This window comes from Carassius auratus, linkage group LG30F, assembly GCF_003368295.1.
Source record: "Carassius auratus strain Wakin linkage group LG30F, ASM336829v1, whole genome shotgun sequence".
Lineage (NCBI taxonomy): Eukaryota > Metazoa > Chordata > Actinopteri > Cypriniformes > Cyprinidae > Carassius > Carassius auratus.
The window spans coordinates 4422148-4448809 of record NC_039294.1 but is presented as its reverse complement, the minus strand read 5'-3'; the positions used below and the strand labels follow the sequence as shown (position 1 = coordinate 4448809).

Here is a 26662-nt window from a genome sequence, read left to right as displayed (position 1 = left end):
CAATAATCACTGCTATTAAAAACGTCCATGCTGAATAAAAAGATTGCGTTATAACAACATTATTATTATTATTATTATTATTATTAAAGGTAGGGATCTTTTTAATAGGGATTTTCAGACATTTTCAAATTTATATTTTTTAATGATTAAACCCCTTATGCTTTAGTACAACTAAAAAGAAAATAAATCTATATTTTTTTATTATATTTTATATTTTTTTCCCAAAAAAAAAAAAAAAATCAATTAAAATGTGAGAAAAAAAGTATGACATTTTTTCCTAGATTGCTTCCAAAATGTTATTTGCTTTTAGTTTTTGATTGTACTAAAGCCAAAAAGTAAATCTGAAAATGATTTTAAGCAGTTCTGTTTCTACAAAATATTAAAATTTAACTTGTGACTACTTACCCCATGTAACATAACAACATCGTAACAAAGTATTTTCAGTGAATATTTTCCCTGGGCAATATATTTAACAATTTTTTTATTTTTTTTGTAGTCAACAATTTAATTTGATAAACCTTTAAAACATTTAAAACTTTTAAAAACTAGCACCGGTCCTATTATTTGTAAATGCTTTCGGATAGTTGGGTGTTTACATAAAGATCGTTGTCATCATACATTAATGTTAAAACAGAATACAGGCATTTATTCAGAATTATTATAGATTTAATAATGAATGTCACATTCTCACAGGAGAACAATTATAATGCATTGTGATTGTAGCTAAAATTAGCCACAGCACTAATAACTGTTTCTCATGGAACTATTTTTTTATTTTTTTTACTAAAGGTCTAAATAGTTCTCATCAAGCTGCAGATGCTGCCATCGGTTGCTCTCACAGGAACCAAATCAGGCTCATGCTCGTTTATTATGACATCACTGCACTGCACCTTTTCTTATTCCCTCAATCAAGAGTGCAAAGAGGAGCACTTCTGTTGCTGTGCCAACCAACACAACACAATGGACTCAGAACGTCACGTCATTCACTGCCGTGCATCCACTGAACACAACTCAACTCCAGCTTACTGTACAGCTGATCTCAGACAGACGCATTTGTTCTGATTAGTGAGGTGGCATGTGTAACATTAGCACTCATATCAAAGAAGGAGACCGAAATCAAGGCAGAAATATAATACAATTGGTTTTATTCTGCAGTTTCTAGGTTACATGATTAGGCAGATGCAGAGATCAATATCAGTGATAAACATTGGCCGTCTTTTTGAGCATTAAAAACAAGCCTTTCAGACATAATGCCACTGTTTTCAATATATTTTAATATAATTTTGAAATATTTGTAATCACAAAAATCATTTAGGTGTTTCAAAGCTCGTCAAGTGAAAATTACAACAAAAAGTTTGCCATTGCTAGCAAAAAGTAGATTAATACACAGAGACCTTTTTACAAGATTAATAATAATAAATCACTAGACATTCATTTTTACAATAAAAGCTGTTCTGCACAAAACTTTCAAGAACTGAAGGCAAAATGCAACAGGATCAAACCAGGTAGGGTAGAAAAAAAAGGCGTATTAAATTTTCTTTACTTCCTCAAATTAATCACAAAAGCTTTGACAAATAGGACTTTAAATTACATAAAGATAATAGGTTTTTTTTTTCTGTTTTCACTTTTTATATATTTCAAGACCATACGGCAAAAAAAGTCACAACTGATCCCCAACAAAACAAAGCTGCACAATAATTGTTATTCGTGACACATAAAGGCACACAGAAACAGACAGGCTGCACACTGATTCGGCAGAAGCTATCTTACAAAGTACTTTCTTTATTTATTATTCATTCAAGAGAATCACCCATTCTCTTCTTGATCAACCAGCATCTGAGATCACCACTAGGTGGCGTCTTGCCAGATGCATATAGACAATAGTAATGTAGGATTAGTAAACCAACGAGGGAGCCAGTGTGGGCAAGAAACACTTGCTGAAGCCATGCACACATGAGCATACCAGTATCAGTAATAACTTAATAATGTCTTAGACGTCCATTTTCGCAAATGTTCAAGTGCTGTGTAGTTTTAAAAGAGTATGCAGTTCCAGGTTGACTTTCAGTTCACCTGGATCATTATTAATACACCAGCAGACAGTATCTTATGATTGAAATGTATTAATAAAAGGTGCATTCCCATGGCTGGAGGCTCCTAATTTCCACAAGGAATTAAACCTGATGTTCTGGTTGAGCTAGTTCATCTAAAAAGCTAATCTCGATTATTAGTATTTTTTTCTCCTAACACCAAAAGGATTTTGAAAGAAGTGCAACTGAAATGAACAAGCAAAATAAAGAGCTGTCTTCTTTTTGCACCGATTACACTCTATATAGGAAATATGAGACCACAAAAGGTAGGATATAACAAAAACCTGAGAGTCCAATATTGGAATCCCCAGCAAGGTGGCACTTCCATTTTCTTTGTATAGAAAGCTTTTTAACAGTCATGCAAGGGCACAGTCTTATTGATACAAGGCGGCTGGGGGGTGCAGGGAAAGCAAAAAAGACAAAGAAATATTCAAAAAGGAAAGAATGAATACAAAGGAGCAGGCACTGTACGTTTATAATAGACATTGATTCAAAATGTACCCATTGTGACTGAAAAACTCAGGATTGTTCTTCGTCCCATGACAGAAGTTTCTCTACACCTATCTAGATGATCAAATCTAGTGTCCCTCTTTAGATTAAAAAAGAAACACCTGGATTTCAGGATATATGTAAACCTGCACGGCACTTGCCTTTTTTTGGCAGGTCATTTGAGGGCTTAGGTCAAATTTTGTACACAAGTACACATTTTCCAAGGTGGCCTAAAATCTTTAGAGTGGTCTTTTCTTTGGTGCTTAAGTAAATGTAATAAATTTGTCTCTTTTCTAAGATTTCTATAAGTGATTGGGAATCGATATACAAATAATTATTTTTATATATATTAATGTAATAACCTACAGGTTTTAATGCATATAAATAATTATAATTATATATATAAATAAATCACACACATATGTATATGCATGTATATTAGTCAAGTCACTATATGGGGGTTATAAAATAATCATTAATTAATTACAGTTTTTTGGGGTCAATAGTAAATACATATTTGCATTTATGAAAACACATTAAAAGCCTTAAAATGGCACCGTGGCAAATTTCACGCTCTGTGCACTTTGAGGAAATTGGCAATGCACAATGTGGATAAATGCGAGTCTACTGCATATATAGATTAAAGAATAGAAGAGATCTGAGCCCTCGTTCGCTCCCTGTTTGGCCTCTGTGGGACTTCAGAATGGCTTACAGACACTTTAAAAAAAGCAGCTTGTTGTAAATATTAACTGGAGGCTAGAAAGAAGCACAGCAAGAACACAATCATAGACTGTTTTTACTGAAGTGTATCAGGAGACTGAGAGAAAAAAAATCATCGGTTCATCGGAATCAGAAACCTTGACGAGGTGTTGTCCACAAACACAGGCTTTCACACAGATGGGCAGGAAGAGAGAGAGTGAGTGTGAGAGAGGCGCTGCGCTTTCATTGTAATGAGACGGATGGAGAGAAAGCAGATGAAGAGAGCAGAGGTGCATGTTCTCAGCTGGGGTCAGATCAACTGTGAGGGCTGCCTGTAGTTTAGGAAGAGGTGGAGATCTCGATGGTGATGATGGCGATGAAGACGAAGAGAGGACTACAGCACACAATGGAGTGGAGACAGAAGCATCAGCATGATCGAATCCAGACCAACACACCTACAGACAGAGCAAAAAACAGGAATAGTTATGGTTGAAACAACTCAAATACAACTATATTCCAAGCAGAGTGTGAATTTGAGGATTGCAAAGCACCAAATTATTGTAAAAATTGGCTTTGGTGAGTAATTAAAACACACTAGCATTCATAGGTTTGGAGTCAGTAAGAAATGAATACTTAATATTAAGCAGCACAGCTGCTTTCAACATTGATGATCATATGAAATGTTGACATATAAGAATGCTTTCTAAAGGATCATGTGACACTGAGGACTGAAGTAATGATGCTGAAAATCCAGCTTTGCATCACAGGAATAAATAACAACAAAAGTATTTTACAATGCAATAATATTTCACAATATTTTAATTATTACCGTTTTTAATAAAACAAATTCAGCCTTGCTGTGAATACGAGAATTGGACCACAAAACCAGTAATAATTTTTCAAAAATGAGCTGAATAAATAAGCTTTCCATTAATGGAACATGATCTTTACTTCATATCCTAATTATTTTTGGCATAGAAGAAAAATCTATAATTTTGGCTATTGCTACAAATAAACCCCAGCGACTTAAGACTGGTTTTGTGCTCCAGGGTCACATTTATGGAACAAAGTTATTGAGTCAATGGTTATTGCTGACTCCAATCTATCTACACTTCCATTTATTATGGAAGTAGAAGAAAACATTCCTGCTAATAAAATTGTGTAAATAACCATTCAAGACTCCAGGGCCCGTATTCATGAAAAAATCTTAGCGCTAAGAGTTGCTCCTAGTAACAAAATTCTAAGAAAATTCCTCTTAAAATTAAAGAAACATCCTAGTTAAGAAAAAGGTAATTCAGAAAGCATCTTAATGTCTAAAATTGTTAGGAGTACAGACGAGACTAAGAGGCTTAAGAGTTTCTTTAGCAGTGGAGAAAATGCCCTAAATGTGTGGCACAATGCATGACGGAGTTAATAAGACGCCGTTACATAATGCAGGGATTAGGTTTGGGACCGATCTTATTAGAGACATGCTAACATCTCCAACACCAGCGCGTAGAAATAGCACCAGAAATGGAAGTAATCACTACATTAACATATTTGGCAACTGGAAAAATGCAACTAAGCAGCAGTGATGATTTGGGTCTGTCAACCTTCTAGAAGCAAAGTGATAACAAACAATTACAGCACTTTCAGAACCTCATTGTGTCGCTATTCATTTCCTATAAAATACGTTAAGTATGACAGCATGGTAAATAAAAATAATGAATATATATACAATGTGTGTGTGAGAGAGAGAGTATTATAAAAGTGCTTATAATAGACTCTACTCTTAAAAGCGCTCTTTTATTTCCTTCTTGGATGACCAACCAATCAGTCTACAAAACACGTTGTTAAAGCTAGCAATGGGGTCAGCCCTGCCTCCTCACTAAGATAAAGTTTTCCTCGCTCAGTGTCGCTTTTAAGATAAGACTCCTAGTTTGACATTTTTAAGATAAATTAGGAGCTCTCTGAGAGGATCATTAAAATCTTTAAGAATACGGGCCCAGTAGTTTCAGCTTTTTATTAATATTCATGTTCTTGGCACTGTTTTGTAATCCAGGAAGTGTAAAAGGACCAACCACGGAACAGCTGCTCCCTCAAGAGAACCAGCCGGATTACACACACCAAACACTGCACGTCTTTACACTACTGACAAACCCATTCATTTATGTATGTTCATCACATTAACACCACTGTTCAAAAGTTTGGGGTTGGTAAAACTTTTTTTAAAGAAATTAATGCTTTTATTCTATAATGATGCATTAAACCTGACCAAAACTGACAGTAATAAAAATTTCTTGAGCAGAAAATGTCATTAGAATAATTTCTGAAGAATCATGCGACACTCAAAACTGGAGAACTGAGAAACTATGAATCATTTTAAGAAATGAACAGAATGGAAATTCCTCTTAAAGAGCTCAAAATGACTGGATTCTTCACCACTCGCTTACAGTTACAAAGAAAATTGACTCATCTGTGTTTTTTTTTTCTTTGACCTATGTGATTGATTTTGTTGTTTATTTGATGCGTGCATCTGGCTTCAGTCTGCAGTTTACCTGTGGGATAGGCTATGGTCTGTAGCCTGGCTGGAAGCGTGCGGTTTCTTGAAAGATCAGCTCTTTCAAAGTCTCTTTGGGCAAGTCATCGAGCTCCATATCGAACTTAAATGGAGCCTCGGCAACGGGCTGTAAAGGACAAATAAAGCATGGTTACGGTGAGATAAAATGCTTTAACTACAGTTCCTTTGCTTATAACACAACCGCTTTTCAGTGTTGGTAGAAGTAGTCCTACATTTATTGAGTACAGTCTTCAGTGTTCATACAATTTGTAATTTTGGGATAAAACCAATACAGTCATAGACACAATGAACATCATCAAAACTGCTGTTGTGAAAGAAGGCAAAAAAGGGAAAATGTGCTAATCAGCATGAGAAATCTTTACACTCACATGCTTAAACCACCCCCTTGCATTTTACCAGACACTCCACAGACAGTCAAAGGTTACTGTGGCCATGTGGCTATTAGAGTGCACTTCATAGTGCTCATGTTTGAAACACTCTCAACCTTTGACCACTATAAACTCGAAGATAGACAACAGCAGAGAATATGGCCAAGCTAATGTTCTTGACAACAGAATATAAGAATATTTATCTTTTATTTAATTTAAATGTTTAATGATTATTATTAAGCATGTACATTTTATATTATTTTTATTATTGTTGCTCTTAATGTATAAAAATAATTATATTAATAATTATTAAATTATTAAGCATGTAAATGGAAGATAACCATTAATAATAATATTAACAAAAACAACAATAATAATAATAGCAATGTTTGTCTTGTTATTTTTTAATAGTGCATTGTTATTTTAGGGGAATATTTTCCCTTATACGATTTATTAAGGCTATTCCTTACTAAAAAAAAACAACAACAACTAGTAGTGAACTGACCTCATCTGTGGGGTCATAGTACTGCTCCAGGTATGGGTGAGCCAGCGCCTCCTCCACCTCAATCCTCCTATGAGGGTTAAAGGTCAACATCTTATCCAACAGGTCCAGCGCTACAAGAAAACAGACACATATACAAATAATCACACCAGTTCATTAAAAACAAACCTCTAGTTGATGCAGCTTTTAATTGTTATAACCCCAAATTTAAATATATGTTGTTCAGATGAGTCCTGAATGTGAGTGTTTAAGGTGGCTTGGTCTCAAGATACGAGGACTAGTTTCTTTGCGTGCGGTGTGTGGGTGTGGAGATGACCTCTGACCTTTAGGGTCGGCGTTAGGAAACAGGCGGTTCCAGGGCACTTTGCAGCGGAGAGGAAGTGACAGCAGATAATTTCTCGCCTTAATGTTGATAATGCAGTTGAGATCCTCCTGAGAGGGGGAGCCCAAAATACCTACAGGGCAGAGAAGGGAGACAAATAAAAAGAATTCAATATTAAATTATGAAAAAATTTACTAGGAGAACACGAAAAAAAAAAAAAGGAAAAGCAAATATCATTATTTCCTTTTTTTATATATAATTTTAAATATAGTATAACGATATACAAAGAAGTTACATATCTCTCTTTATTTCATCAAAACAATTTATTACAATGTATGGTAACGCTTTATTTAAAGGGTCAATTCTCGCTATTAACAAACAATAATGACTTTTGCCTCCAAAAACTCCTAATTTGCGGCTTATTAATAGATAGTTGTTTAGGAATTAGGGATGTAGAATATGTCCATCCAAAATGATGTGCTTTATAAGCATTAATAAACAGACCGTATGTTAATAATAGGACATAACTGCCCCCTATACTAAAGTGTCACCCAATATATTTTAAAATGTAATTTATTCCTGTGATGCAAAGCTGTATTTTCAGCATCATTACTCCAGTCTTCACTGTCATACGATCCTTCAGAAATCATTCTAATATGCTGATTTGCTGCACAGAAAACATCTCTCATGATCAATGCTGACAACAGCTGTGAGGCTTTATATTTTTATGGAAACAGTGATTTTTTTTGCTATTTTCCTAGAAGGTTTTAAATAGAGACTCCAACTTTGTTGTGGATAATGTTTAGACTCTCCTCTACCTGCGTGCCATTGCGTGCCATTCAGTATTCAATTATTCAGTAACTGTGATAAATGCCAGCGTGAAGTATAGTAGGAAAAACACAATGGCATTTTTTTTGTTGTTCTGTGAACACAGAATTGAGTAAGTGCTTGTTCAGAGAATGAGAGAGATGGTACAACAATAACCCAGTGCACCAGGTTAACGATGATCTGAATGAGGAAGTAAGTCGAGTTATCAACAGGGAAACATCTGCTCGCACAGGCCAGATGGGTTCAAAGACATGCAAGCTAATGGAAGAAAGTTTAACTACAGAGATTGTCTCTCTAAGAGCCATCGCTATAGGTTTGGTGGGAAAACTCACACCTTCAAACACACGCAGCAGCTTGGACAACGTTATCAGCTCATTGCAGGGTCACTCAAAATCAACAGCATCTCTGACAGGAAACACTGAGTTTTTAACTGATGCAACAGATGGAGAAAGGAAACATAAAGAAGGGAAGCGATGACATCTGATGTGCTTTGGCTTGCAAGGGAAATTATGAATCAGCCTTTTTGGCGATAACCATCAAACGCTTATCTCAGTCTTACAATGCAAAACTGACCACAGTGTATCATGTTTCAGTCCAGAGATGGATGGCCTATACAGAGCTTTTGAAGAGCTTTCAGTGAACATTAATTATTCAGCTGACTGAGTAAGCATGTTTTTCATTACAGATGCACAGCTTTATGAAAACTGCACAAAAAAAATCTCATGTTTCATTATAAAAAAAAAAGAGCTTGATGTCAGTGTTAGTCTTCCTGATGTCCCATGTGATTTAAATTCACCCTAACATCAATAATCAACATGAAAAAGTTCAGATCTATCAGAATTAGCCATGGTTTCCGCAGGTTTAAAGTTAAGTTTATGACTTTAAGAACCTTATGTATATCACGTTTAATGAATGAACGCAACCATTTCTAAGTAATTCTTTAAAAAGATTTTCAAATCCAGATACATTTACTTGAGAAGGGGAAAAATAATTGATAATGAAAAACAATTATTTTTTTATTTTTAAATGCAGTGAGTTTATGATTAAAACTAGAACAAATATCTGGCAATGGGCTCAGAAATATCCACATAATTTAAAGAGAAAAGTTGTCCCTTTTATGCAAAAACTTGCATAATTTCAAATAAGATTTCATATATTAATTTTGCTTATTTTATTTTTTTACAATTATTTATCACTAAATTAAATGAAAAAACAACAATAATAAATAAAAACTATTTTACAATACTACTTTAAAATTATAAAATGAATTTCTTCATATTCAAACTGTCGAGCTTTTATTTTGCTGAAAATGCAGGAAGCTAAACAAAGTATCTACTTTGTTAGCAACAGAATATAATATATTTATAAATGCTTCAAATTACAAATCTGGTGAAATTCCAAAAAGCTATACCAAATACTGTAATCTGTTAGTATGCCTGTTAATCTCAATCATCTAAATTCATTACTCAGTATGCGTCCTGAAATCTAGTCTTTCTTTAAACCACTGAGCTTTTTTACCTGGGCTGTAAATGTCAAATGACTAATCACACTATAATTACAGAAAATTACATCATGACAAGGATGTCTGTCTTTTGGCACCACAAGAACATAAATTTAAACCCTTCACCAGTGGCTGTAACCTGTGACGTCAAAGGCTGCAGGCAGGGGAAATATATAAAGTCCACAGGGTTGTTTACCTAAGATGTGGTTAAGCTGGTCCAGATAGTGTTTCCCAGGGAAGATGGGTCTATTCGAAAGCATCTCAGCCAGAATACAACCGACCGACCATATATCAATGGACTTAGTGTAACCCTGAGAGATAGAGATACATGAAGAGATTGTTCATTGGTATAGGTATCAACATTTACAACATTTTTGGTATTGGAATTTTCTGGGTGGTGCGTATCATAGTAATACCATGGTTAACTCAAAAGTACAAAATAAAGATTGCATAGAGCAACCAAACACACATTTGAGACAATAATGAAATAACTGTTTGAATGTTTGAATGATCAGGCCAACAAACTCTGAAAGCTTCCTCACCTTAGAATTGAGCATAATCTCTGGTGCGCGGTACCAACGTGTAGCTACATACTCCGTCAGGAAGCCGGTGTGGTCATGGTCTGGATCGGCCACCCGGGCGAGCCCAAAATCACAGATCTGTGGTAGGAACAAAAAAACAGAAGTTACAGAGATTTGAGAGTATCCAGCAATGTCCAAGATGAGTCTGCCATTACGTTAATAAAACATGGCATGGTGGCAATGAAGTTAAAAGGTGATGGTTATTAAAAATATATATATATATATATATGCAACAGCAGAGCAGTTTAAAAAATTGCAAGAAAAAATAAACTAAATTACAAGTAATTTAAAGTAAAAATAAAACGTATTTTAATCAAATACTTGGGGTCTGTTTAAACAACGTTTTCAGCCAAAAATGGGAAACTTTTTATATGTTTTGACTGTTCGTTTATACAACAACAGTGTTTTGGGGACAGAAAACGCATATTATTGAAAACGGGTTTCAAGGTGCAAGTTTCTGTGTAAACACCCAATACAGGAATCTTTGAAAATGGTGACGTCAAATGTAGTACGTGTTAGGTATGTAGATATACGCAGTATGTGTCGATTTTAAAGGCAAGTGCAAACAAACATACACAACAATGGCAGAGTATGGTACTGCTGTCGCCGCTCAAGAGTTTGCTAATGCTTCTTCAGTAAAGTGTGGATTTCCTCATCAATATTACAACCAACAGCAGAGACACATCTTATACAACATATAATCGTCACTTCCCTAACAGACTGTTTACTAACAAGGTGCCAGCTCCAACTACTGGCCTGGTATACGTAATACAGTGTTTTTGTTATTTTCGCGGATTTGTGTAAATGCGTATAGTTTTGAAATGTATGTGAAACTTTTTTTTAAATGCAGGGGGAAAACGTTTTGGTTTTGACTACATCATTGTCATGTAAATGTAGCCTTAATTAAATTCATAAATTCTTGTTTACATAAATTCTTACACAAAATACATATTGAATTTTTATTTCATTTAAAACTTTATTTACATCAGTTAAACTTTAGTTAAAGTTGATGTTCTAAAGTAAGAAAATAAAATTTACTATACATTATTTATCCTTATAGTAGCTATTTTGTGGCATTATGTGTGTGTTAAGAAAACTGAAATAGATTTAAAATGAAATTAACTATACATTTAAAAACAACAAAATTAATAAAATGACAAAAACTATTTATTTAAAACTATTGCACTCTTATTCACTGGACTCTGTTTGGATGATTAGCTGGATAAGTTAATTTCAGTTATTCAACTCAAATTGTTATTTTGGCTCACATTTAACAAAAACCCACCAATTCAAAAACCCACCAATTCAAAAACCCACCAATACATCAACAAATTAGAATATGGTGATATGCCAATCAGTTAATTAACTCAAAACAGCTGCAAAGGTTTACTGAGCCTTCAAAATGGTCTCTCAGTTTGGTCCATTATGCTAGACAATCATGGGGAAGACTGATGATCTGACAGTTGTCCAGAAGACAATCATTGACATCAAGACACCCTTCACAAGGAGGGTAAGCCACAAACATTCATTGCCAGAGAAGCTGGCTGTTCACAGAGTGCTGTATCCAAGCATGTTAACAGAAAGTTGAGTGGAAGGAAAAAGTGTGGAAGAAAAAGATGCACAACCAACCGAGAGAACTGCAGTCTTATGAGGGTTGTCATGCAAAATCGATTCAAGAATTTGAGTGAACTTCAGAAGGAATGGACTGAGGCTGGCATTACGAGCCACCACACACAGACGTGTGTCAAGGAATTTAGCTACAGTTGTCGTATTCCTCTTGTTAAGCCACTCCTGTACCACAGACAACATCAGAGGCATCTTACCTGGGCTAAGGAGAAGAACTGGACTGTTGCCAGTGGTCCAAAGTCCTCTTTTCAGATGAGAGCAAGTTTTGCATTTAATTTGGAAACCAAGGTCCTAGAGTCTGGAGGAAGGGTGGAGAAGCTCATAGCCCAAGTTGCTTGACATCCAGAGTTAAATTTCCACAGTCTGTGATGATTTGGTGTGCAATGTAATCTGCTGGTGTTGGTCCATTGTGTTTTTTGAAAACCAAAGCCACTGCAACCATTTACCAAGAAATTTTGGAGCACTTCAAGCTTCCTTCTGCTGACCAGCATTCTGAAGATGCTGAGTTCATTTTCCAGCAGGATTTGGCACCTACACACACTACCAAAATCACCAAAAGTTGGTTAAATGACCATGGTGTTGGTGTGCTTGACTGGCCAGCAAACTCACCAGACCTGAACCCCAGAGAGAATCTATGGGGTATTGTCAAGAAGAAAATGAGAAACAAGAGACCAAAAAAATCTATATCCCCTAAGCAGTGCCACAAACTGATCACCTCCATGCCACGCCAAATTGAGGCAGTAGTTAAAGCAAAAGGAGCTCCTACCAAGTATTGACTACATGTACAGTAAATGAACATACTTCCCAGGAGGGCTACAATTCACTACATTTTTTTAATATATTTATTGGTCTTATGAAGTATTCGAATTTGTTGAGATAGTGAATTGGTGGGTTTTTGTTAAATGTGAGCCAAAATCATCACAATTAAAAGAACCAAAGATTTTTCCACAATTTGAGTTGAGTTTTCCACAACATTCTTAATTATTGAGATGCACCTGTATTCTGTTAAACTTACATAGAAGTTATTTGCTATGAAAAACATAGTTTTTCAATTCCTTTGGCACAGAAAGAACACACTTCACCTTAAACGTGTTAAAAATGGCATGACGCAGTGTACTTCACCTTGAGGTCGCAAGTAGTGTTGAGCAACAGGTTAGATGGCTTCAGGTCTCTGTGGAGAACATTTGCCGAGTGGATGTACTTCAGGCCACGCAAGATCTGGTACAGGAAGTAACAGATGTGGTCATTGCTCAAGTGCTGTGTCTTCAACAGCTTGTACAAGTCCGTCTCCATCAGATCCTGTACAATGTAGCTATAGTTTGTCAATGTCAAGGTCAAACACAAAGCATGTGGTTAAAGGGATACTTCACCCTTCACCCATGTCGTTCCAAACTTGAAAAAGCTTTGTACCTCTTCAGAATACAATTTAAGATATTTTGGATGAAAACCAGGAAGCTTGTGACTTTCCCACAGAAAAGTAAAAAAGTAAAATACACTGTCAGGATCCAGGAAAGTATCGTCAGAATAGTTCATCTGCCATCAGTGATTCAACTGTAACGCTATGAAGCGACGAGAATAGTTTCTGTATGCGCATAAAACAAAAATAATGGCTTTGTTCAACAATTTGTCTCCTCTGTGTTTCTCCACATCACCGTAGTGCCATTTTGGAGAATATGAGCTGAACACAAACTACGTTCGCTCTTCTGTGTCAGCCACGCCACACGGATACATTTTCTACATGCATTTAGACTTTGATTTGAAAGAAAACAGCCCATCCTTGTGGCACGGCTGACACATAAGTGCGTAAACTGCCAGCGCTCAGCTCATATTCTCCAAAATGACACTACGGTGATGCGGATAGACACAGAGGAGAGGAATTTTTGAATAAAGTCATTATCTTTACAGTTACGGTTAAAACACTGACGGCAGATGAACTATTCCGATGATGCTTTTCATACTTTTTCTGGACATTGACAGTGTATTTTACTTGACAGTATCAGGGACAGTCACAAGCCTCTCGGTTTTACATACCAACTATCTTAAATTATATTCCGTAGAAGCCTGAAGCATTAACGGGTTTGAAACTACATGGGAGTAAGTGATTAATGACAATTTCATTTAGGGGTGGAGTTTCTCTTTAAGGAAACAGAAATAGTGTAAGAACTGACAAAAGAATGCTCTGGGATGATGCTAAACACATTAGAGCAACACATTGATTAGATCATACAAAACTACTCTCTCTATCCACACGCCTACTGACTATTGATTTTGGTCCTAAAATTAACTTTACTAGAGGTTTTTGCATTGTCTCAGCCTACACCGTTGGAAAAGAGCATTGTTTGTTCCAGAGGCCACATTTTCAGCCTGAACATGAACATTTAGGTTGCTGTACTGAAAAAAAAAAAAAAAAAAAAAGTAATTTTCTGTTTGTCTCTCTTTTTGTTTTAATGATGGCAGGACACAAACTGATGAACATAAAACCTGACCGTGTTCTCCAACATGAAAAAAAAAAACATCATTAACTTCAGTGGAAGAACCTACAAAGGAGGCACATGAGTAATGTCACCAAAATTACAAATGTCTTTCCTTTGTTTCAAAATCCTACATTTATTTCCAGGCTGAAATTCAAATAAAAAGGATACACATCTTTCATCTGGTCGATGGTGGGGGCGCGGATGATGTCGTTGATGCTGATGATGTTCTCGTGCTTGAAGCGGAGCAGGATTTTAATCTCTCGGAGTGTGCGCTGACAGTATGTCTGATGCTCAAACGGACTGATTTTCTTTATCGCCACACGCGCTTTATTATCACGATTATATGCCGAACTGTAACAAAGAATAAAAAAAACAACAAAAATCAGATTGAACATCTTTTTTTTTCTGGGTTACAAAACACTGTAATGTAGTTTAGTCATTATTATTAATTATTCTTAATATAAAAGAAAACCACACAAACAATAGTGTATGTATTCCAAGTGACACAAAGATATCAAGTACACAATATAAGAAGTTTAATACAATGTAAATGCAGTTGGGCCTTTCAATTATGGGCTCTTTTCTGTGGACCCTTAGAAAAGCTGCTTTAAGACACTTCTCACATAGAAATATACAATATGGAAAGACTGACATTGGAGTATCTTTTGAAAGGCACTGGTGAAAATGGACTGTCTATAAGTGTACAAGTCAAAACAGAGGGAAGAGCTAGATATATGCTTGTGAATGAGGGGAATAGGTACATACACCTTTGTAAGCATATACAAATGTGTTTACATTTGTGCTGTCAAAATTAGTGCATTAACGTATGAGATTCATTTTTCCAGTTTAACGGCGGTAAACTTCACCTCAGCGCTAGCACTAGTTAAAAGCACACAGAAACGTACAGGTGACAAGGAGCTTCAGTAGAACAACCATGATGTGCCCTCAGATGAGATGTCAGTAAAAACAAATTTCCTGTCCCATCAGGCATTATACTGCACTCATAGTGCATGACAGGGAAAGAAATTAACTTTTTTTTTTTCAACGGCCACTGTGGCTGGTGGATTTCAAAATCTACTAGCCACTCAATGTTTTAACCAGCCACTTTCTTGTTTTTAACCGACAATGTGTAACTGCATGTGAAAATTAATACTACAAGATCTAAAATACTGAAGCAGTTTGTTTAATCTCAAGTCTCAATGAAATACTGACATTTTCTCTTTCAGTGATGCTCAAAAATGCAGCCTATCTAGGCAGCTTTACTAGGTTTGAAACAGCCGACTCTTGCTGAAGTAGCTCATTCTCTCAACTCCGTAGCCCAACCGGATGATACACTGCAGTCAACTTTTTTAATGCACAGGAACATTTTTGCAATATTCTAAACAGTTTTTTTACGCATTAATAATGTTGTATTTAATTCCAAAAGAAAGGATTGACCAGTATACTTTTTTTTTCTTTTTTGGTGTATTTATTAATTTTTTGGTGGTTGAGGGAACACGTGGGGCAAAGTCCCCTGTTCAACAATGTTTCACTGAAAGAAATCTCAGCTCACAAACTTTTACGCCATCGACAAACGAACGCACAGCTTTTTCTAATAACGTTAGCCAGAGCTGTCAAACGTGTAGCAATACAATGTTGTTTCTACAAACAAAAATTAACAGAGTAACAACTTACTAGCCACAGAGCTAACTTCTGAAAAAGTACTTGAAGACTGGAAGAAAAATGCATCCCCGGACAGCAATTAGACATGCGACCGATAATACGGTTTATTAGTTTGCTTATTATGCCGTTAAAAACAATAAGATAACACAAACTGTCCATACAATCTAAAATGTTGCAGAATGCTGGAGGAGAATGAACTTACCGGGGTTTTGACAGAGACCAGACAGTATGCGGAAAATTTGTGCGCAATAAATTAAACTCTTCACATGATCTTGTATAACATGAGCGCGTGCTATAAAATGTACTGTAAATAACCAACAAATATCACTCCACCAGCGGCACTAACTTCAGCTGCAAACATTGTACTGGGAACAACGCCATGGTTTCGAGCCCGGTTTCATCGTCTTTCTCCACGGAGCTGCTTCGGATGATATTACACTTTATTGCATGCTAATTTCCATCCGTGGTGCATGCTCTTTAATTGTATGCGCACATATGTCAGTGCATGCTGTAGCCTGTATATTAAGGCGCAAATTACACTCAAGCATGTCAGATCTGTGTTACGTTCAACAGTGGTAGCTCTTAAAGTTATAGCAGCCAAATAACCAGCTGCTGTGATGCCTGTTAATAAAAAGAGCACAAGAAAACAAGAGAAAAACAATAATTTTTTTTAGCTTAAAGGATTTATCTCTATTCAATTTAGAATTTATTGTTTGATAACTATAAGGCTAAATATTGGGGGTGTGGGGGTGTGGAGAACAATTTCATAAAGAAATCAGTAGTATTGATATCAGTGATACTCGCCTTCAGTCACAAAAAAAATGCTATTAAACAAATGTTAAAAATATACTATCTGCATGTTGTTTCCACATTAATTTAAAGATTGAATGTAAAATTGTTGCAATATAAAAGTATATTTAAAAACTTTAAAGTTAGGTGGGATTAAGCGTGATTAATAAGTTAATTTTTTTAATCGATTGACAGCACTTGTTTAACCATGAGCTGAACTCTCTGCACTGCTGACACACTTATAATGCCAAATCTGTGTCAGGTGCACCAATAATGCAGCATCTGCATCATTTTCTCTTGCACAGCAGAAACACAGCCATCAAGCAGGTCACAATTTAGGACAAGTTTTTTTGTTGATGCCAAATTTCAATTTGTGCAATTTGACAAGTACAAAGTTCACGGATCAAGCATCTGGCTGGCACCTTGCACGAAACACTCTAAAGGGCAGATGGTGGAGAAATTACGCAGAGGTGAAGAAAGACCATGAAATCGAAAGGAGAGAGAGAAGCAGAGATGGAGGGACACAGCAAAACAGCAGGGAAAAGGGAAAAGGAGAGAGAGACATGGTTTCCACGGAGACGGACAGGCGAGACTTTGCGTTAGGAGTTATGCAACAGGCTGTTGCCATGGTAATGAGAAGGAGGGGGCGGAGACAGGCTGAATGCTGGTAGTGAATTTACACAATGCTCTGACAATTCCAGATACCCTCAGTGCAGAAGAGGGAGGAAGGAAAACATCATGTCACCAAATAATAAAGATGTCTATAAATAAAGCTGGGGCTGCATGAATACTGAAGTGAATGAATGCTGCATGTGATATCCTGAAGACTGAAAATCAGCACAGTAACAAGCATGGATATAAAACACCAAAAAAACCTCCCTACTTTAGTGTTGCTTGTGTGTAAACCCTCAGTGTGGCATCAGCAAGTGTAGCTGAAACACAATCAGATTAGAGAGCAAATGAAACCACTCAAACAAGGCTTCAGCCCAGCTGTACTTTAAACTTATGAAGACCAGGAATCCTGTCAAGATCAAGAACATATTTAGGTCCAAAACTAATTCAAATTCAATTCAACAAAAAACAAAATAACATTTAGTTTACCATTAGACTATTAAAAGTTTTGGCATCATGACTTCATTATTAGGAAAATTCTTCACTCCAAATTCTCATAAAAAAAAAAAAAAAAAAAAAACTTATAGGTTCATATTTTATTGAAATAAAGGCTATACAACAAGTTTTATAATGCATAAATATTTCATTATTTTTTTCACATTGAAGTATGTGCGAGATTATTTGCATTACAGTAATTAGAATTGGGTCAGAACATGCTTAAAAACAATAATGAATAAATCTAATAATTAAAATAACATACACACCATTATTATTAATTGCATTGTGATATTTAATGACTATTAAGTATATGTCTTCGCCCCAAATTCTCATTATTATAACAACAGGTTCTGAAGTTTTTTATCCATATTTTATCAAAATTAAATCAGCACATATTTAAAAAGTAAAACAACAAATATTGAAATACATAAATACTACATAATGTAATGTTTGTTTGTTTTTTTAAAGAGTAATGATAGAGATTATTTGCATCAAAGTACTGATACAAACCAATTAAATAATTAACCTCAATAAAAATTAACTATTTAATAATTAAATAAATACATAGATCATTAAAATAATTTTCATCATGACAATTTCATGACTATTAAGCACATTTCTTTGCCTGAATTTCTCTTTCATAACAAGTCCACAAGTTATTTTTGACCATATTTTATTAAAATCATCATGCATTGAAAGGCAAATATTAAAATGTGTAAATACCTCATAACAAATTCATGTTACAGTAAGGAGAAAGAGATAACTTGCATTAAGCTCCTACATCTCTTTCTCTTGCACAGCAACATGGTCATCAAGCAGCACAAAACATATTTTGTCATGCTACAGAAATTAAACGATTGTACTTAATTGTCATAAGAATGCCAAAAATAAATAAAAAATCATTTGACTTTGGAGTGAATCATAACCCAGGCATGTTCTTGAATATGTAAGGTACCCATTTAGATCTGTTATGCAGTATAGCATTATTTGTGTTTGACATGTCTATTTGTGCATTCACAAGAACCCTTTTAGCAGGCTTCTCATGCTTAAAGAAAACAGAGCTGTTTCTATTTCGATGCACCTTCTGAGGGTGAAGGCATTTCTAAGACTCGTGGAAATGGGGCTGGGACACCACAAGGTTGGATAATCCTTTCCTTTCTGTTCCTAACCCAGAACGCCCGCACATTTACAGCTGTGCCAGTAAGAAGATTTTCAAATTCTTAAGAACATTAACGATGTTGAACTGTTTCACCATTCTGAACAAGGGAAACACACAAGACTTAATTCACAAAACGAGCGGTTTAGAGGAGTGTAAAAGTCATCAACACAACACTAGGGTTGCCAAAGAGTTAATAAGCCATCGCTAAGGGGTTACGAAAACATTAAATTAACCACTGTGAATTGCAATGACTTTAAAACAGTTTCTTGCAAAAACTACCAACCATGCAAATAAAAATGATCAAGCACTCTGGCTTTCCTCTGCTTTCCTTCTCTCCCTCAGTTGCTGCTCCTTCTGACACTCCTCCCAGTCAGACTGGTTCACGTGACGCCGGATTGACGTCCTTGGCAGAAGGGTTACTATGGAGACTGGTGCCGTGGCAGAATTTGGCATGGAGCTATGGACCAGGCAGTATAGCCACACACAGTCTGTGCTCAAACAGTGTGTGTGTGTGTGTAAGCGCAGGCATGTATGAGCGTGTACACGCACTGACTAATATATTTGTATGTGCATTTGTGCACACACAAGACTCTGAGGGTGCATAAAAGAAAGTGTTATTTCATTTGACTAAATCCCTCACTGCATGTACGTCTATCAAAACCTGGTGCAAATCTGGGTAGACTTCAAGATATCCCACAATGCTACAAAAATGTCTTGTATTGACATGTTCATTACTTATTTCTCTGGTAACCAGAGACAATAATGTGAAACACTGGAGATATCAGGAAATATTTTGTACATCTGAATGGGGGAACATTAATAATTAGTATTGATTTCATGAATATCTATGATAAATGCAATAAACCAAATATTTACAAGTGAACAGAATCGGGTGGTATGAGAGTAAATAACCGTTTTTACCATAATGTTGTTGATATACTGATATGCCAGGGTTAATATGGTTAACGTAAAAATATTATATATATATATATATATATATATATATATATATATATATAGTTACTAAATATTCTGTGACCAAAATAAAATTTGTAAAAACTATTTACAGCATAGCTAGTTATAGCAACATTTCTTAGTTTTAAGTTGATTTACTAAAATATCTAAAACTTAAAACTATATGGAAGCTGAAAAAAGGGGGGGGGGGGGGGATAGACAACAAAAATCACTAAAACTTTAAAACTACAATTAAATCAGAAACTATAAAAATTAAAAACCAATTATAAATATTTAAACAAACACTATAACTGTATCTCAATACTAAAATATCACTGCCACATACTATCAATGGGCAAAACTGATTAATAATATGAACAGGTAACAACAACAGCAACAACGACAAAAACAGTTCAAGTTAAGAATATAATATAATATAATATAATATAATATATAATAATTATGTCAGATCAAGAATCAAGTGCTTCAGAAATCCAATATTTTTAAAGTCATTATTATAAAAAAAATTATGAAAAGTCTATAAATGTCTTCGCTATGAAAACCAGAAACATACTAGCACAAACTGACTCCATTTACTGAACTCAAGCTCAAGTGGACAAACAGATATTATCGTAATTATTCATGTAATTCGCACAATAATGAAGAGGTGCTATTTGCAGCGAGGGCACACAAGATCTCAAATTTCCTCCAGTTATAGATACATGTGTCTGAATGAGTGAGTCGACCTGCTAAAGCAAACAGCCATAGAGAGATAAGCCTTTACACCAGACACGTGTGACGCATTTAATGGTCGCACTACTGGAAACTCAAACAATGTAGGAAAATTAGTTTAATTATCTAATAGGCAGAAGAACTGGGCTTATATTACTAAAAGCAAAACTATCAGTAACATTTTGGAACAGCATAAAAGTTCAATTACGCATGTTCAACATTCATGGTTTTAAAATTAAGGCATTAGTATTTCTCTGGTAACTACAGAGAATAAAATCAAACAGATATCAGTGAATAATCTGGACCTCTGAATGGGGCACTCCTTGCTTTTACAATTCATATGGGGTTTATGGTGAACATCACCTGACCAAACCGAAAAACAGAACCCATCGCATCCGCTTGTCTGAGAAAGTTTTAATGGCAATATCTATGGACTTTAATGGTAATCAGCTAACCTAGCTAGTTGTTTTTATCGTTGCCGTTTTATGACATTTTATGATCAGAATCTTACTTAAAAGAAGAAGAAAAAAAACTTTTAGATATCAAAGTGATGGGCATCAGTTATGATCATCTTTTGTATCTCTTTTGAAAGGCATCTTGAGTAAGAAGTGAAGTGAGGTGAAGTGAAATGAGTGTGTGAATGGGTGAATGTGAGGCAACTTGTAAAGCGCTTTGGATGGCCATGTGGTCTGTTGAAAGCGCTATATAAATGCAGTCCATTTACCATTTACCAACCCATCTAAAGTGCACACACACAGCAGTGAACACACACCGTGAACACACACCCGGAGCAGTGGACAGCCATTTATGCTGCGGCGCCCGGGGAGCAATTGGGGGTTCGGTGCCTTGCTCAAGGGCACCCAAGTCATGGTATTGAATGTACATGGTATTGAAGGGAGTGTACATGCACTCCCCCCACCTACAATTCCTGCCGGCCCGAAACTCGAACTCACAACCCTTCGATTTATAGTCCGACTCTAACCATTAGGCCACGACTTCTCCATATTTAATGAAGCACATTAGAAGAGATGACGCTGTGATACTGATCTGTGTAGTGACAGTCTCTTGGCATGAAGCATTGTGGTGTTCAGTTTTTAATTAAACTGTATGCTTTCTTTTAAACTACATTATTTATAATTATTATTTTTACTTAATTCAAATAAATATTTTAAGAAAAAACAAATACTTAAAAAAAAAAAAAAAAAAAAAAAAACGGTAACCGTAACCTGTAACTGTAACCGGTGTCATGGCTTAAAACCGGTATCACTGTGAACACCGTCTATCACGCCTACTAGGGGTGAGTAAATATTTTTGGTGAACTATTCCTTTAATGTGGTGTGACATAACATTAACAAACATATTTTATTAACTAACATTAACAAAGACAAATAAATACTGTACAATGATATATTGCTCATTGTTAGTTCATGTTGGTTATATGATGCATGAACTAATGTCAACAAATGAGATCTTACTGTAAAGTGTTACCAGTTAATTACCAGATGTGTAAGGAAACATTTTTGGTTGACTAAAGTAGGAGAATTTCAAATAAAATATTCAAAGCTCTTATTCCGATATCGCTACCACAAAATTCTAAATCAAGCAATTTTACCAATTAAATTAAAGCAGAAGCCGCCCGATTAGCAGATGGATGCTTTTATGACATTAGTGAAAGCAGTTTGTAGAAAAAGCACAGTGAATTTAAAGTCCAGACTGAAACTGAAGCTAGAAACATTCTGAAGTACAGAGGCAGGGTCGTGCCCTCCAGAGTGAACACTTAGAGGAACAGTGACTGGTAGTCAGTCCTGCAGCATTCCTCCTCTTGGTTTAGAGACGCTACCCACACAGAGCCACTTCTGCAACAACACACCACATCAGTGTTGCGAAACTTTGGAGAATTAACTCGTTGTAGTCAAAGGAACACACACAATCTCTGCAGATTTCAGAATCATTGATGTATCAATCAAGTTACATCCACAAAAAAGAAAAAAAACTGCTGACAAAATATTACGAATCAACTGAACACCAACTAATAAATGCATCTGATTTGGGTCAAGCTGAAAAGCAATAAAAAAGACATACGTTTGTAAAATTACAGTGAATTTTAATTTCTCTGCTAACTGTAGACAAGAGCATAAAACATAAAATATATCAGTAAATCATTTTTACATCTGAATGGGGCACTTTTACGATTCATACTGATTTCAGATTGATGTAGGCAATGAATGCAAATATTTGTTTGTTAGACATTCAACAAATCCTAAACTTGAGCCCAAGGCAAAAACAAACTGCAATAACTGTGTATGAAATACATGATTGATTTTTTCCCCCCCCAAAGATCACTTTGAACAGAAATGTTCATGAGATTACTGATACCATTTTAAGGTCAAATTAAGGTTTCATTTTTAAATATTACTTAATAGTTCAATGAACTAACAATAAACAGTATTTTTAAAGCATTTATTAATCTTAGTTAAAGTTATATCAAAATTTATTAAAACATGGACCCTTTTAACAGACGTGTAAAGACACATTTCCACAGTTACTAATATTGTAGATCTAGCTTTAAGACATTGATAAATGCTGTCAAAAAATATATAACCCATTGTTAGGTTCATGTCAGCTAATGGATTAACTAATGTTACCAAATGAGATTGCCAAGTGTTACCTTTTTTTTTATTTTACAATAATTGCTTTAAATATCTAATAGTTAGGAATATATGGTCTAGCACAAGCTTGATCAAATGCTTTGGTGATGCTCGGAGATGTGTAATATTCCATTATAAACCTCACAGCGTCTACGGGACACTATTTAGGCATGCAAACATTACGCCGATTTCATTTTGCAATTGGAAGCCATATTCTCAATCTGCATGTGTGACAACATGCGTTTAATATCCAGAATATATTTAACATCTCGTTCATTTATTCCTAAAACACTAAAAGCTGTATTTAAGCCTCTAGAATACAGCTTATAATTACACTTGCCATGTGAATCTACAGCGGACGTCACCTCCAGTAATTAGACACTGTTATACAACGGGAGCGAGCGCTTGTATGCGCACACATACGGTTACGGGAATCACTGCTTCACTGCAGCAGAACAACAAAATGGACTGCAGCCTTTCTCTACACTTCTCCATTCCTAAATCCACTTACCCGCCCCTTCCCTTCCATTTCCTGCCCTCTCTTCGCTCATTCACTCGCTCTCTGGTCTAAAACTGAAACCCAGCCCGTTCCCAACCTCCCTTAGTAACACAGCTAAACTCCACATTCCCCAGCTGTTACATCACAGGGGGCCTCTCAGGCCCGTGGATGCCATTGGAAGAAACTGACCCACAGCTGCAGTTACTGGAACGGTTTTGGTGTTTACAAATACAGAAAACAGATCCTGGATCATGGACGTCATCAGTTTATAATATCTGTGCTAGCTGATCTCGCAACGCTGAACGCGTGTACAAGAGAAGTATTCTAGGATTCAAGGAAATCGGCATCTGACCGTGATCAAACAGCCCATTGTTCGTTACTTGCATTACTGGTTTCCGAAAACCACTGCCAATGGTAACAGCACGTCTTTCTTTTTGCATAATACAGGACAGGATGACGGCCACCCGACATGCTTCCTCATGGACGGAGGGGTGTAAAGCAGGATGCAAAATCCATTAGAACATCCAGAAAGTTCTCCCAATCGGCAGTGCAGCTTTTATATCAGAAGCACCTCTAGGATCTTTCTACACTCCAGAAATGGCATCACCGCTATCGAGAAACTGAATTAAAGGAACTATTAGCCAAAACTCACTCTCAGTGGGATTCAAAGCATATTAGAGGATACTTGAGTAGCTGATGGCATCAGCAGATCATAATGATATTTCAAAATAGATTTCAGCATAACTAGTTTGTGCAACACCTCAAATGACAGGTCCTGTGATTTAATTAAGCACACGGATGAAAATATGATAACAATAAAATGTATTTGATGCCAAGATTTGCTTTTTAATAATACCCAAATGTAACTTCTTTCTAAATCGAATGACTTGCTGCTATATTGTATTTGCACATAAGCAAATAGATCTCAAATACTGAGCAACATATTTGTCATGTAAATATTATGTAATATTATGCATACATATGACCAGCAACAGTACAGTGCTACAAGAGACACGATAAATATAATACAAATGTGAATAATGGTTATTAATTAGTATTTTCTTTGAATATCTTTGATTCAAAAAATTTTGTCAATAAAACATTTTCAAACCATCATAAAACATATAAATTAATTTGAGGGAAATTAATACTTTTATTCAGCCAAGGATGCTTTAACTTGATTCTTTTGAATGTTCTATTTATCAAAGAATACACACACAAACACATACACACAATATAACTAAGTACAAAGGTGCCTCATTTAAGATGCCTATGGTTACGCTTGTCTAAAGTATAACAGTGTATTGGTATTCTGCTCTGTTGATATTTATCAATTAAGAATCTTCTTTACTCGAACGCTTTCTCAAGGGCTGTTGTCAGTCAAGAGCAAAGCAGCACAAAGGCTTCAGTACTGTTACAGTCTGTTCAGTACAACGTGTTACAGGCCTACACATCCATATGACAGTCAACCCAGGGTTGCTTGTTCTACTCTGTAGCTGTTGGAGTGGGTGTGAACCATTCATTCATCCGTGCGAGAGGAGCAAAACTAGGCCTGCCAGCGATGAGCTCATTCATTTAGCCAACGGACTCTTCTCACCAGAACAGATGGGCCATCAGATTGCAGATTTGAGCCAGCAGTCTCTCAATTGTGACAAAGCTAGCTTGAAACTTCACCACAACAATTCTCATTTGTTACACAATTTCAAAACTGGTGTATAAATCTGTCTGTATACAGACCAAATTGGAGAACATCTGCCAAGTCTTGGGAAGCTGGCGAAACATTTATATTTGGAAAATGATGCTCATCCACTTTAGTATATCTAACCAACGTTTAAAGTTAGGACTGTATGTCCAACTCAAGCACTATCGACTTCAACTTTTTCGTGGGCAGATCCAAACAGCAAAGCTCATCCAAGTGCCTCTTGTTCCTACTAGTTTTGCACAACCTGGGGGAGCCCGCGCCCACGCTGCCCTGGAGAGCCCTGCCACCTTGACATTCCTGGAAAAGCACTGTGCTAATTTCACATCTATATCTTTATTAAGTTTGATCCATGCCTGATGTCTAGTCTTTAGCTAAAACAGTGCGAAGATATCTTAGGATTTACAGACTGGATCTGCCCCACAGATTATGCACAAGTGCATAAAGAAAGATTTCTCCGAATCTGTATTAAATAAATTTAACATGATCTAAAAATCATTATAGTAGTAGCACTGTTATATAATAAATAGAACAGAGTATAACTATTTATGCAATGCCATCGAGATAATACAACATAAAAAAACGAATGCAACAAACAATTCTTGAGAGAAAGAAAAAAATAAATATCGAAAACTAAATCTGCAATGAATCACCAACTCATGATAAGAAGAGCTTTGACAGATGTCAGACTCAGTGTGAACTTGTCTCTATATGTTATTACACATCTAAAACGAAACATAAAAAGAAAAGAGCACGCAACTGGTTTCAAGCAGGAGCACGATAACGAGAGAAGTGGGGGTCTGGTGCACTGCGCTGTGATTGAATGAACAAATCCAAGCAAGCGACTAAAGGAAACATAATTAAAATTATATATATATAAAAAAATAAAATAAAAAACTTTAACAAAGCGTAACGTGTCTAGAAGTGCAAAAGCATCTTACCAAACCATGCCGTATGCGCCTTCTCCGATGTACGAGAGGTTGCTGTAGCGCGGCCCGACGTCGAAAGCCTGACCGCGGACCATCTCGGCACCGGAGCCGGGGTTCGGGCCGCCGCCAGCAGGAGCAGATACCGCAGCTGTCGCCATTGCTGAGAAACTGAGCTGCCTTCACACGCACAACAAACGCGCTTTTCTTACCCAAAGCAGCTTATGAAGCTCTTATTTAGACAGAAAAAAAAACGCAGCAGGATAAGCGACGTGGTTAAACTAAACCGAAGTCTTCGCGTCGGAGTGAAAGGAAAGGAGCGGCTGAAGTGTTGTTGAGTTGACTGGCATATATGTATGTATAGTGATAGTAATCTGCGCGCGGCGTGTTCTGTGGTGAGACTGACTGACTGCAGGCGGCAGAGAGAGCGCGAGCGCGTTCAGCGTC

The 26662-nt window shown here is 36.1% G+C and overlaps 1 protein-coding gene across 1 annotated transcript; it reads right to left on the bottom strand.

Annotated features, from left to right (window-relative positions):
* Positions 1 to 1128: 1128 nt before the first annotated feature.
* mapk1 (mitogen-activated protein kinase 1) lies at positions 1129 to 26647 on the bottom strand. The gene is made up of 9 exons (XM_026240674.1): positions 26231 to 26647; positions 14206 to 14388; positions 12686 to 12875; positions 9899 to 10015; positions 9553 to 9667; positions 7029 to 7160; positions 6709 to 6818; positions 5813 to 5941; positions 1129 to 3730 (listed from the first exon to the last, which is right to left on the bottom strand). The coding sequence occupies exons 1-8, from the start codon at positions 26374 to 26376 to the stop codon at positions 5825 to 5827; spliced, it is 1110 nt and encodes a 369-aa protein (XP_026096459.1). The 5' UTR covers positions 26377 to 26647; the 3' UTR covers positions 1129 to 3730; positions 5813 to 5824.
* Positions 26648 to 26662: the final 15 nt, after the last annotated feature.

Coding starts and splice junctions, on each gene's coding strand:
- mapk1 (XM_026240674.1), bottom strand. CDS start 26,376: ATGGCGACAGCTGCGGTATCTGCTCCTGCTGGCGGCGGCCCGAACCCC. Junction 10,016..12,685: donor ACACTACTTGCGACCTCAAG/GTGAAGTACACT, acceptor TTCCTACCACAG/ATCTGTGATTTTGGGCTCGC. Junction 6,819..7,028: donor TCCTAACGCCGACCCTAAAG/GTCAGAGGTCAT, acceptor GTTTTCTTGTAG/CGCTGGACCTGTTGGATAAG.